Below are 13,173 nucleotides of genomic sequence, written 5' to 3'. Positions count from 1 at the left end.
GCTGGGGAACAACCAAAATAGTCTTTCAGGGAGGCAGCAGAACTCAAGGAATGAGAGGGGAGTACATGGTGGAAGGGAGGGAGCAGATGAGGGCCTGGGGTGGGGAAGGACCTTAGAGGGGGAGGGTCAGAGAGGGGGAAGGGGCCAGCCAGGCAGAAGAGCAGGGGGAGAAGGGCCCTGAGGGAGAAGCTGTTTCTGTTCTGTGCTCAGCAGGCACCTCTCTGGAGCCCAGGGGGAGAGCACAGGGGGAGCAGGCCTGGGAGGGGTTTTTGTCTCACTTCCCCATCAGTCTGTGTCACTGTGAATATCAGCATAACTATTCCACACCTGACAGTAATAGTCAGCCTCATCCTCAGCCTGGAGCCCAGAGACCCTCAGGGTGGCTGTGTTCCCTGACTTGGAGCCAGAGAATCTGTCAGGGATCCCCGAGGCCCTGCTGTTATTATCATAAATCACCAGCTTAGGGGCCTGGCCAGCTTTCTGCTGGTACCACTGTACATATTTGTTACTAATTCCATCCCCAGCACAGGAGATGGAGGCCGTCTCTCCCAGGGTTTTGGACACAGAAGATGGCTGAGTCAGCACAGAGGAGGCCCCAGAACCTGCAAGAGAAGGAAAGAAGACCTTGGTCAGAGGCAGGGGCCTCTCTCCCCCAAGGGGATGCTGACCCCTCAAACAGCTTCAGGATGAGCTTAGGGCAGGACTAAGCCTGGTCTGAGACATTGTGGGGCCTGAGCCACAGGGAGGCGACCCAGGGAAGCCTCACCTGTGTAGACAGTGAGGAGTAAGAACAGCAGAGAGATCCAGGCCATGGTCTATGTTCCTCCCAGAGCTCTGTGTCCTGAGGTTCCCCAGCTGGGGCTGGGCTCCCCCAGGGCTCTCTTAAGACCAGCCCAGGCCCTGCAGGGAGGAGGCCCCTACATGCAAATCTGCTCCTGCTCTGGATCCCTGAAGGAGGGGCATCGGGTGATGGCTGACTGACCCTGTGGGCTCCTGAGGTAGAGGGGGCAGGTGTTTTTCTGGCAGGGGAGGGTCATCATATCCCCTGAGGTCATTTCCAGGTCTGAGATTTTGGCATTCTGGGAGCCAGGTTTATTCCCCACCCCCAGGCCTGTGACTGATGCTCCAGGACCTTGTCAATGTAACGCAAGTGCTTTCTCCTCCTGGACCTTCTCTGTGCATTGGGGCCTTCTCACCATGGCCCATGCCTCCACCATGCTACCCTCACTTCCCGTTTGTGAGTTCCCCCAGGATCTGCTTGGGAATAGCCAGGCTTCATCCCTTCCACCTGTGCTTGTGACTCTGGAGGCTTCAGGAACACCATGGAATGGGGACTTCTCTCCCCCATCAGTATGAGTCCCTTTCCTGGGCTGTCTTCCTCTATTAGAATAGAAGCTCCAAGAGGGCAGGGATTCTCCAGTTATTTGCACTAGAATCCCCAGCACTTAGCACAGGGCCTGGTGCACAGGAAGGATTAAGATATGCTTGTTGCCTTGCCTGGCCTCCAGTCCGGAGTTGCACTCAGGACAATCCAAAGGAACAATTATAACAGGGAGGCTACAGCTTCTGCCCCCACATCCCTGGGGCTCCTGCTGCTCAGGCTTCCGGAGAGGCTGCAGAAGAAGGAAGACAAGCAAATCCTCACTGTGGGCCTCACTTCTTGCTTGGTGAAATGAAGAGTTTAAACCAGGAGATCTCTAAACTCCCTTTCAGCTCTGGCCTTCACTGATCCAACACAAAGAGCCTGTTTTCCTCTCTAATTCTAAGCAGATTCTCCAAACATTGAGGCCCTTAGGGAACCAAAGTTAGGGGCAAAGTTTAAGAACATTAAAATTTTTATTTACTTTACAAAATTTATTTTATAGTTTAGAAAACAGGAGATTGGCATGTGAGCACTCTGTCAGCATTCAGGGTATCCTCTTTGACTGTCTTATCCTCTGGCTTCTGGGAATGATGCTTCAGGCCAGATGGGGAAGGTGAGTTCTCTGTAGACCCCCAGAGCCCAACCACAGGAGTCAGGGAAACCACCCAGACCCCAGCCCTATGACACATGCTGAGCCTCACAGGGCCTGGGGAAGTCCTCCCAGCCTCAGCTCATTCTGGGCTCAGTCCCTCTGAGATCATCCCTCTTGGGCTGGGCCTCCCTTTTCTTTCCACCCTGGGACAGGGAAGGATTGACATGTAGGTTTGATGAGGTTTAGAGTTAGTGGATCTGGTTCAGGTGTGAAAGAATTCACTTAGACCTTCTCTGTAGCCATGGGGAGCTTTACTGATGCAAAAACAGTATGGGTCTGTGATACCTGAGTAACCAGCTATTGCTAAAAAAACCCTGCCCCCAGCCCCTAATTGCAGACTCCAGTCTGCATATAAAAAATCTGACTGAGTTCCTGCCATTGGGCAAGGGGCCTGGGCCCCTATGACTCTTCTAAGGAATGTGAGCTAATTGCCAGGTGAAAGGTCTAATGCCTAACGACCTTCCTCTGGCAGAGTGGGCTCAGAGATGTCTCTATCTTATGTCAACAAACTGAGCTAAAACATCTCTCAGTCTGTCCATGGCCATTAAGGATGGAAGCCTTGACCCTAGACATTATCTTGAATTATATGACTTTTTCCTTATCTTGAGCCTTCCTAGCTTCAAGAGTTATGGCAAAAGTTGGAGACAGAGATCCTGGGTTGTAATTCCAATTGACACCTTGTCAGCTATCTGATATGTTGTATTTACTATCTATTCAGGAGGTTCCTCTAACGTATCATGGTCATAAAAAGTGAAATAACACAGGCTTGCCGAGTCTGCAAAGTAACATATGTAAACTTCAAGAGATAATTAAGCACTGAATCCTGTATTGTCTATATAAACTACCCTCTCGCTTCAAACGTGGTCATTTGATTTGTGAATTTCCCTGAATGACTGCCGGCTAATAAACTTCTCCATTCGAAACTTATACTCTGAGGTGTGTCTTGCTCGCTGTCGGTATAACAGGTCTCCTAGGAAGAAAGCTAAGTGAGACCCCGATATTTGGGGGAGTTAGGCTTATATAGAGGTTTCAGAATGATGATGTAGTTTTAGAGGTTTTTATGGAGCATAAAGGCTAAAGACAGGACAGGGTGACATAGGATGAGGGAGACAAAGGGAATTCTTCATGGTTTAAGGACAGAGCAGGAGGACACAGGTTAAAAATGTAAGGACGGGGACACAGGATAAGGGGCACAAAAGCAATTCCCTGGGCACAGGTTTGAGATAAGCGGGAAAGGACTTTAGGGCACCTTCAGGTTACAGAATAAACTTGAGCTTCACAAAGTACTAGAAAAGCAGTGCTTAATATTATTTTTTAACCCTTAGGTCCCTGTTTGCATCTGCATCATGTTCATGGAGAAGAAACTCCACAGGGAGTTCATCAGAGACCTAGTAAGCAAGTGTGGATTGTGGCCAACTTTGGCCTGTTGGGTGAGAAGGAAAAAAGAAAGAAAGAAAGGACCAGCTTTACCTCCTCTCTGAGCTCATCCTCCCTTCCATCCTGAGCCATGATCCTTTTCCTGCTTTGGTCTCTGTGTTTCCCCTTTCCCTTGTCCTTTGGTTTCCTCCTTAGCCTCAGCTCATTCAGTGTCAGTCTCAGCCCCTTTTACATTATCTCCACTGTGCTAGGTCTCACTTCTCTGTGCAGCCTGCAGCTAGTTGGTACAGTGGTTAGAGCTTGGGACTTGGAGTCAGGAAGATCTGCTTTCAATTCCCCTCTCTGAGGCTTATGAGTTGTATGATCCTGGACAAGTCACCTAACCTATGTGGGGCTCAGTTCTCATTGCTGTAGAATGGGAAAATAATAGCCCCCCTCCTTCCCAGGGCAGGGCTGAGGCCTAAATGACCTAACACTTGTCATTGTGTTGCAAACCTCAAAGTTCCAGGTGAATACTGCATGCTGGCTGTCCCTGTGGGCCTGAACCCATTGCCACCCTGAGGCAGATCACAAAGATCTGTGAATGGAGGTAAATGTGGGGAGGGTGAGAGTGGGAGGCATTTTCTAGGGGTTCTTGTTCCAGCTTCCTCTTTTGCCTGGGGCCTTTCCTCGTTGCCCCAACCCCCAGCCGAGAGGACCCCTTCCTCCCCCAAGTCCCTGGTATTTCTCTATGTTGTCCTTCCTCATTCAGGGGCATCTGGGCTCCTCCAATACAAGGGAAGGGCCTTGACAACAGAGACTGCTCCTGTTTTTTATTGTGCCTCTTGCACAGGGCACAATGCCTGCCAGAGGGTAAGTGCTGAATGATGGCTTGTCGTTAGACTGTTCTGCACATTTTTCTTACCTGAGGATGTTGTTTAAACTCTAGAGTCTAAGAGAATTCTGAAGTGTCCCCTAAAAAGATGGGACATTGGGAGGGGCAGCTCTCTGTTTGCCCACAGCTCCGTGGGAGGGCCTGGGAAGGCACATCAGCTGAGCCTCCCCCAGGCCACAGGGGAGGACACCCTGAGCTCAGGAGCCAAGAGTCCCCCTCAGGCATTTCTAGCCCAACTCAGGCCCCAACCTCATTCCAACATCTCCCTCTGGTGGCCACAGGGCCAATGGCAGCCCCAGGGAAGCTCGGCAGGAAGATTGTTTTTTTTTTTACTTGCCTTCTCCCTCAGAAATGGAAGCTCCTTGAAAAGAGGGACTGTCTTTTAGCTTGAACTTATGTTCCCAAGTGTTAGTACAAGGGAAGGAGGGAAAGGACCTTATGCACATTGTTAACTGGCAACCTATAGCAGAAGCTTGTTCAGAGAACAAACAGAATGGGGTTCACCCTTAACCAGAGGTTTGATCAAAAGAACAAGCAGGATGAGGTTGCATGGGCATGTTGATTTCTCTCAAAGCCTGGGATGTGTATGTGTGCACACACAGAGCCATTCAAAAATGAGTTCAAGGAAAGGGCAGATGAAGAAGACTTTATGTCCTTAGAGCTAGGGAGTGTTCCTTCACCTTCCATTCCTGGCTCAGGACGCCTGTGTTAGCCAAAATATAGTCTCCATATGTGTTAACCGTTGTATGAGAAAGGAATTTCTTAGTAGGATGGACTCACAAAACATGGATGCCATAGTAGGATAGTGTCCATATAAGAAACAATCGTCTTACCAAGAACTCCACATGGCGGATAATGAATTCAGGGTGTAAGGAGCAGGAGTTTTGTCTCCACAGAATTGAAGGTGTACCTTTCCCCCTCCCCCACCCCAGCTTTAGCAGAAACCAGGCCTCAGGTGGGTCAGGTGAAAGGTCAGAGGCTTGTACACATGCTTAAACAAGCCATTTGAGGAGGGCATGATGTAAGCAGTCAGGGGGTTGTATCTGGCCAATGAAGAGGCTGGTGGGAGATTTGAGGTGAATGTCTATTAAAGGACTGGCATCCATCTCAGTCCATTGTACTTTCTCCTATACTCTGTTCAGGGGAGGTACCCATTTATTCAGGGGGAATAAATATAAATTATCTTTAAAATGTTCCTGACTTCCCAATGTGAGAAATGTGGTTTTGGGAATCACTGGACTTCCCCAAATTGTGAGAAAACACAGTTTTGGGGATCACTGGACTTCCTAGGCAGGGCCAAAGTTCTGAGGAAGAACCCTGTGATAATCCCTAAGCAAGACTGTGCAGACCACAGGACTCCCAGGGGAAAGCCAAGTGGTAGCCCTACCCCCTTAATCTTTGGGGATCACAGGGCTCCTAAGGGACAGACCCTGGTGAGGACCCAATGAGGGCCCCTTAAGAAGGCTGTGCAGACCACAGGATTCCCCAAGGGAATCAGGAGTGGTAGCCCTCTTAACACCACAGTGGGGATTACAGGACACCCCAAGGCAAGATCTAGGAGTAAGCCAGAGAGGAGCTTCTGCTGCTCCTTGTTTCCCTTCACTTGCCCTTAGTAGGATCCATGTGATTTGCCCATTCTCATCCAAAGACCTCAGGACCAAAGCGGGGTGAAGAAAACATTTTATTATGTTCCTTGAAAAAACAGGTGTAGTACTCACTAGAACAGTCACATTGACACAGCTGCAGGAGCAGGGGTAACCATTCCCTCCACTCCTGCTAGAGTCATGGTTAGTTTACAATCTTTGTTTTTTACATAGATGTCCTAGGTTATACAGGTTATATAGGTTGGAAAATAAGGATACAGAAGCAAAAGTGAAGTTAATTGGATTTTCCTTGTCTTAGTTTAGGATTAAAATACATTCTTTTACTTCCCCTACTTTCCCTCTTTAACATATGCAAATTATGCAAATCAGTAGGCCTGGATTCTTGACCAAGACCAGACCCTAGATAGGCTTGAACTGGTTCAAGCTGTTTGGCCTCTCTAATTCCCCTGACTGCCTTCTCAAAAAGCATGCTCAGGTGTACAAGCCTCTGACCTCTCAGCTGACTGACCTTGAGGCCTGATTTCTGCTAAAGCTGTGGTAGGGGAGAGGGGAAGTACACCTTTAGTTCTGTGGAAATGAAACTCCTCCTCCAATTTCTTACACCAATGAGTCTTGCTTATTCCTAGAAAATGTGAGTATGTTTCTAACAAGGGGAAAAAACATTTTTATTTAAAGTCCTTGCAAATGGGTAATCTGACTGACACTCCCTTGTGGTAAAGGGTAACCTGACAGGCACACTTGTTTTAGACAAATACACACCTTTTCTCTCTATCCCGATTAGCATTTCCCTCCCCTGTTCCCCATTGGCTGGGTATTTCAGGATTCACAGCTGATCAGAAAACACCTAACCTCTCTCATGGCCATCCCCCATGTGGGGCTCTGCTGCTGATTACATTTCCCATTCCTGTGTTTCAGGGCTCCCCCTTTCCAGAGCTGAAGCACCACCTTCTTCATGAATCCTTCCCTGATCTCAGGCCATGAATGCTTCTCCTTACCATAGGCAAATAGCTTGTATTTGTTTATATGGGCACATATCTCTCCCAGTTAGATGGTAAGGAGCAATTTCACCTTTTCTTTGTATCTCCAGAACATAGTAGGTATTTAGTAATTTTTTTGATTGATTGTATTGTTAAACCTGAAAGTTTGGTTGAAGAAGGCAAACAAGCCAGGTGATAGAAAAATCCATGTTGTTTATTATTTTCCCTTAAAGCATAGCTAAGCTAGCTTCCTTGTAGGTACAAGGAGTCAGAGCATAAGCTCTGGCTGCTGAACAAAGGAATGAGAAAACCTACATACATTATTTTTAGTAGACCCAGCAAGCCTGTGTTACTTTACTTCTATGATCCCCATGTATGTTTAACCATGACACAAGAAGAGGAATTTCCCCAATGGAATAGGTTTGTAAATACAATAAGATGAGAGTGTTGACAAGGGTCAGTTGAAGTATATACCCGTAGTATATTAAGTGAGGTAGTCTCTCAGGATTAGGGTCTCATCCCCTAATGGTTAACAGGGGAAGGAATGTTCTTAGGTCAGCTGTTGACAGAGAAAAGATATTCTCTGAGCAATCTTGAGAGGACAAAGAAGCCCAGGTCCAGCTGATCATTAATTCAGGCCCTGGCCCTCGATTGAAATTACAAAAATTATATGAAATGGTACAAAATGTTCCACATTTCCCCCTTTTGGTCAAAGGCAAACTGAAAGTTTCTCCTGAAGACCAATTAAGGTATGGAAAAACCTCTATCTTACACAAGCAGAGGGAGCAAGTTGCAAGGGGGATCAAGGTAGGGCAAACAGTCTTGGGAACGCAAGGACTCAGAAAAGGGAAAGAGCAGGTCTTTGCTCAGGTTCTGGTCTGGAATCTCGGGAGAAAGCTGTCTGCGTCTGATGCTGTCCCCTTCATTCTCTTTGAAACCAGAGGGCAAGGTCTCCTATGGGCTCAGATGTCCACTCGGGAGCAGGGGCAGTCCTCAGATGTGACAGAAGGATCAAGGAGTCCATATCCACATGTTGGCAGCTGTAGAAGTAGTCAGACCTAACAGGAGCCATCAGAACACATATGATTTGATAATTGAGAGAACAACAGCACAACATAGATCCCAGCAACTCAGGGATAAGTTCAAACAAATACAATAAATGGTTCAGTATCTCAGCCACACAGGGCTGAGGTTAAAGAATTACAATAAAGTTTTTCCCATAATTCAGAAAACTGCACAATTACATTGAGTCAGGTACAGACCAAACCACTTAGACGGTTCACAATAGAGGTATTCAGAGGGGGAAATTTGCATGCCACATGTTTTACATTTACACAGTAGATAACCAAGAAAACTTAAACATGAACCACACAAAGTAATGCAATCATTATTAACAATGTTGACTAACATTAAATTCCTCATATCCCAGTAGCACATATGTATAACATCATAAACTTTTAGTCATGCCATATCTCTTTGATGGCATTTACAAAATAATCCACAAACCATTCTTAACAAAGCTAAAAATGTTTCTGATTTAATTCCAGCACTTAATTGCACATTTTGTATACAAAGTAACTTTAAATCACAATTACATATTCCCAATGTCCATTTAAAACAGCACTTTTTGAATCCCAGATGCCTGAGTATAGTCATCTGGTCCCTAGATAGTAAAAGAGAGTTCTGCTTTTTTGGTTCAGATCTAGAAATTCTCAGACAATTCTAACTTAAAATAACTTACTACGATCACTAAAATTGGGCTCTCCTTGTTTGGGAACTTCAGGGTACTTCAGTTCATACATCATCTACTGTTTGTAACCTTACCTAAATTTTATACCTGGTATAAGAATCCTTTACAATATGAAGGTCCAACCATAAATTGAACTCATCGTCCTTTAAAATTATCAGACAGATACTTTACAAAGGAGATATAATTTTACTTGTACTACTATCTTACACAATTTTCTTGTGCTAACATCCAAATTTAAGATCTTATTACCAAAACACACTTATTAGCCTGAATTTCCAGGATTGATAAATTTTGGAGCCAATTATACATATCTGTATATAATTCTTAGGGGAATCAATCTGATCCTATGGACTTTTTCAAAATTTGCTATCCCCTTTCTTTTTATTAGACATTTATCATATTACATCTTTGCCTTATTGCTTTGTCTAATCATTTCTTCCTTTTGGAGGGCGTTTTCTCTATATTATTTCAATGTTTTATTTGGCCATGAACATAGGTTAAAATTGTAAGCTATTCATTCCTGCATCCTATTGAAATAACTCAGAGATATTCCAATATTCATCTATTACCTAACAGATTTAGCATTGTGCTTACAAAACTTCTTGATGATATAAATTTGCTATGAAAGAAAAGAGGGACAATGTCACATATCTTAACAGAAGGAAAAAACTTCCTTGGCTCTGTTTGATTCCAGGCATGAGTCATATCTGATAGCCTATCATATAGCCATTAGATGCTGAAAGCAGGGCATAGGAGTAATAGGTGGGGATTTCCTTTTCAGAAAGGAAATAGCAGAATTAGGAAATAGAGAAAGAAAGATCCTACCTAGGCCATGTCCAAGGTCATCTTCAAAACTGTTTCCAGGCACAGACATCCACCTTTAAAGTTCTCAGCTTGTAATGCCTACCATTCTACTACTGGCTTCATGTGACCTACCCCTGTAATCAGAGCTTAAAACAATATTAAATTGTAGTCCCCTAAAATCTTAAATAGCAAATAAATATCCTTCAGATAAGACTGTCCAAATTTCATTGAGCTAATAATTATCAAATCAAGCTACATAACTTTTCCATCTTCTAAATACTTCCTCACACTCTTTCCCAACTTACTTAAACCATCTGAAACTAGCATTCTCTCAGTACCGGAGAGGCTTAGCTAACTCCCATTTGTCCCCAGACGTCCTTATCTGCCTTTTATATTTCCCCTCAAACCTTTATTTACCTTTCCAAATCTTTCAAACCCATTACTCAGCTTTCCTTTACATTTCAACCATAAGACAGGACAACTCATAAGTTAATACTTTTACTGACATAACTCTCTCTACTGGAATCCCATACCAGCTTCTTAAACAAAACAAAGAGGTTAACGACTGACCTCACAGGTTGATGGATTTATGTCACCTGTTTACTCATTCTGGAGGAAAGGGACACTTCAGGAATTAAGTCTTATATACATTGATAAGCTCTAACTCTTGCTTAAAATCACAAAAACATTTTTCAAAACATTTCTAGAATTATTTCCCTAAACTAAAGATGTCTCTGATTTAGTCGCAGTAATTAATTACACTATTTGTATTAATACCTAATTGCTCTTATTACTTTTAAAACATCTAAGAACTCTATCTCACATAGATACAATATAACTTTAAATCCCAGTCTTAGTCTATGGGATAATGATTCAACCTTACATTTGTAAACAATATTATCTCATAAAACTGCTTTTCCTTTTTCCCAAATTATTCCCATTAATACTTTAGAAACCATATTATCTTTCATCTGGCTATACAAGAGTACCAATGTAGCCACTCATTTGATTAAAAATAACAAGATTTTGCATATTTGCATTTATCCAATTTTCCATTTTCCCCATAAAGCCAACTTCTTTCACAATGGTAACAGATTCTGGCAGATAACTTCCCTTTTGTCACTACCTGCTTATTTCTGATTACAGAGATCTGCCATGAAAAAGGCATCATAACATCTCACCCCAAGAGTGGGTTCTTTTCCATCAGATGTCAAGCTTTACTAATGAAAACTACCAAACCAAAACCAAACCCTATCTCAAATCTAATCTTGTCAGGTCTGCTGACTTTAAGAAGCCAGGTTTGGAAGCTTCTGACCCCTACTGTTCTCTTTCTTTCGGTAAACCTCAAATCCCAGTAACTGCTGCTCCTCCCCCTTCCTTCCCTTCTCAGGGTGAGCAAAGGTAAAACTCCTTCTTCTTATCTAAACTAAGGGCAGGGAGGGGTAAGGAATGCAGACTGCGGTTTCGAACCTCCTTACTCAAAAATCCAGAATATGACATTGAATGGGCCTTCAACCACCCTCCTCCAAGGCTTCTACAGATAAGCATTAATTCCCAAGTATAAGGTTCTCACCCAGAAACTCAGAAAACTCACAGTAGGTTTGAACTGCAACCAATTAGCTTGCAGGTGGAAATTCAACAGGCCTTCTGGAAATTATACAAAAAGATTTTACAGAGCATTTTTCAAAAGTATTTTCCCTTTCTTAAAACAGTTTAAAATTTATCCAGATGTTAAAAGGAATACTCACTAAACTTTTCTGAACAAAATTATTTAGAAGGTTTTAAAATGATACACATCTCTTTCTTTTTCCTTAAAGCAAATTAACCCTTAAACACCGGAATTCATTAAGTTGGTCGAAAATGTCCTCATTCTCAAACATTGCACAGAATACCTAGATATTACAAAGTTCCCTAGTCAAAAAGGTGCTGTAATGGGGAGGACACCTAGTTTCTATAATTACATATCCAATTAAATTTGCCTTATCAGTATAACAAAGTTTACCAGGACTTTAAAAACTTTTTCATAGGAATTCCTCTACACAGAAAGCTTTATACAAGATTGATAAGAATTCATGACTAGATGGTTTCAAAAGTCCTTATTTCAGTTAACAACCTCAATTTCTTAATTAAGTACAATTCTTAATCTAACAACATCTATATTATAAGAGGAATTATTTTTCTAACAGCATAGGAAATGCAATGTTAACCAAATTGCATAATATAACAAATTTAGAAACATAAGTACACCACAAGCAATTATCATGTGTTTAAAACTTGAAACAGAATCTAATTAATTACCAATCAAGTGATCATAACTGAGTTGGATAAGCAAATCAAATCTGGATTCATAATCACTAGTGGTAACATTTTAATTTCTAAGGCCCAATATTTAGCATTGTAAAAGAAAAGATTATTGTCTATAAAACCACATTTTTTAATATTGCTCATACATCTGTTTGCCAAATTAAACAATTTACTTACTGACTACTTCTACAGCTGCCAATGTGTGGATGTGGACTCCTTGATCCTTCTGTCATATCTGAGGATTGCCCCTGCTCCCAAGTGGACATTTGAGCCCATAGGAGACCTTGCTCTCCAGTTTCAAAGAGCCTGAAGGACGCAGGCAGCCCCTCCCAAGAGTCCGGACCAGAACCTGAACAAAGAACTGCTCTTTCCCTTTCAGAGTCCCTTGCATTCCCAAGACTGTTTGCTTATGTCTTTGCTAAATTTAGCCATTATGCTCCCTATCATGATTCCCCCTTGCAACTTGCTCCCTCTGCTTATTTACAATTAGTTTACAATTACTGTCTGTCTCTGGGGATGTCCAATGACAGGAAGGAAAAACCTGAATCAACCTAGATAAGGATTCTTAGAACTTTACCCCTGAGGAAGATAGAGGTTTTTCAATACCTCAATTGGTCTATAGGCGAAACTTTTTTCACTGAACATCTGTCTGGGCTTAGGTTCTTGTTTTCCCAGGAGGGTAGGCTTCCCTTCTGGCTTGTACTGGCAGTGGGGATTCCCTGTTGGCCCCCCCTGAATGTAGGGATCAGCAAGTGTGGCCAGGCCCAGGGATGGGGCTCAGCTGCTGGGCTGCTATGGAAACAGGGTCTCTCTGTTGGCTAGACCCAGGGCCAGGCCTCACTAAGAGTCAGGCTTCCTGGTGGCTTGTGCTGGGGGAGGGGTCATTGGGGTGGGGCCTTATTTGGCAGTACAGACTGCTCACTTGCTTAGGGGGCTTCTGGTTAGCAGGAGGCTGGGGCCTTGAAGGTGATTTGTCCCCCACTTGGGGCCATGGAGTGGCCCCTGATGATAAGAATTCATGGTTAGATGGTTCCAAAAGTCCTTGTTTCATTTAACAACCTCAATTTCTTAATTAAGTACAATTCCTAATTTAACAACATCTAGATTATAAGGACAGTTGTTTTTCTAACAGCATAGGCAATGCAATGTTAACCAAGTTGCATAATATAACAAATTTAGAAATATAAGTACGCCACAAGCAATTATCATGTATTTAAAACTTGAAACAGACTAATTAATTAACAATCAAGTGACTATAACTTAGCTGGATGGGCAAATCAAATCTGAATTCATCATCACTAGTGGTAACATTTTAATTTCTAAGGCCCAATACTCTTAGCATTGTAAAAGAAAAGATTATTGTCTATAAAACCACATTTTTTCAATATTGCTGATACATCTGTTTGCTAAATTACACAATTTAGAAATGTAACAATGCCCTAAACATAATTATGCATTTTAAAAACTT

At 43.2% G+C, this 13,173-nt stretch overlaps 1 gene segment (V, D, J or C); it reads right to left on the bottom strand.

The window, feature by feature from the left end:
• Window positions 1-285: 285 nt before the first annotated feature.
• On the bottom strand, window positions 286-812 carry LOC118846551. The segment is given in 2 exon segments: window positions 286-602; window positions 767-812. Coding segments are annotated over 2 exon segments (363 nt in total).
• Window positions 813-13,173: the final 12,361 nt, after the last annotated feature.

Source organism: Trichosurus vulpecula, chromosome 1 (genome assembly GCF_011100635.1).
Source record: "Trichosurus vulpecula isolate mTriVul1 chromosome 1, mTriVul1.pri, whole genome shotgun sequence".
Taxonomy (NCBI): Eukaryota; Metazoa; Chordata; class Mammalia; order Diprotodontia; family Phalangeridae; genus Trichosurus; species Trichosurus vulpecula.
The sequence above is the reverse complement of the archived record's forward strand: the minus strand, read 5'-3'. Positions and strand labels throughout refer to the sequence as shown.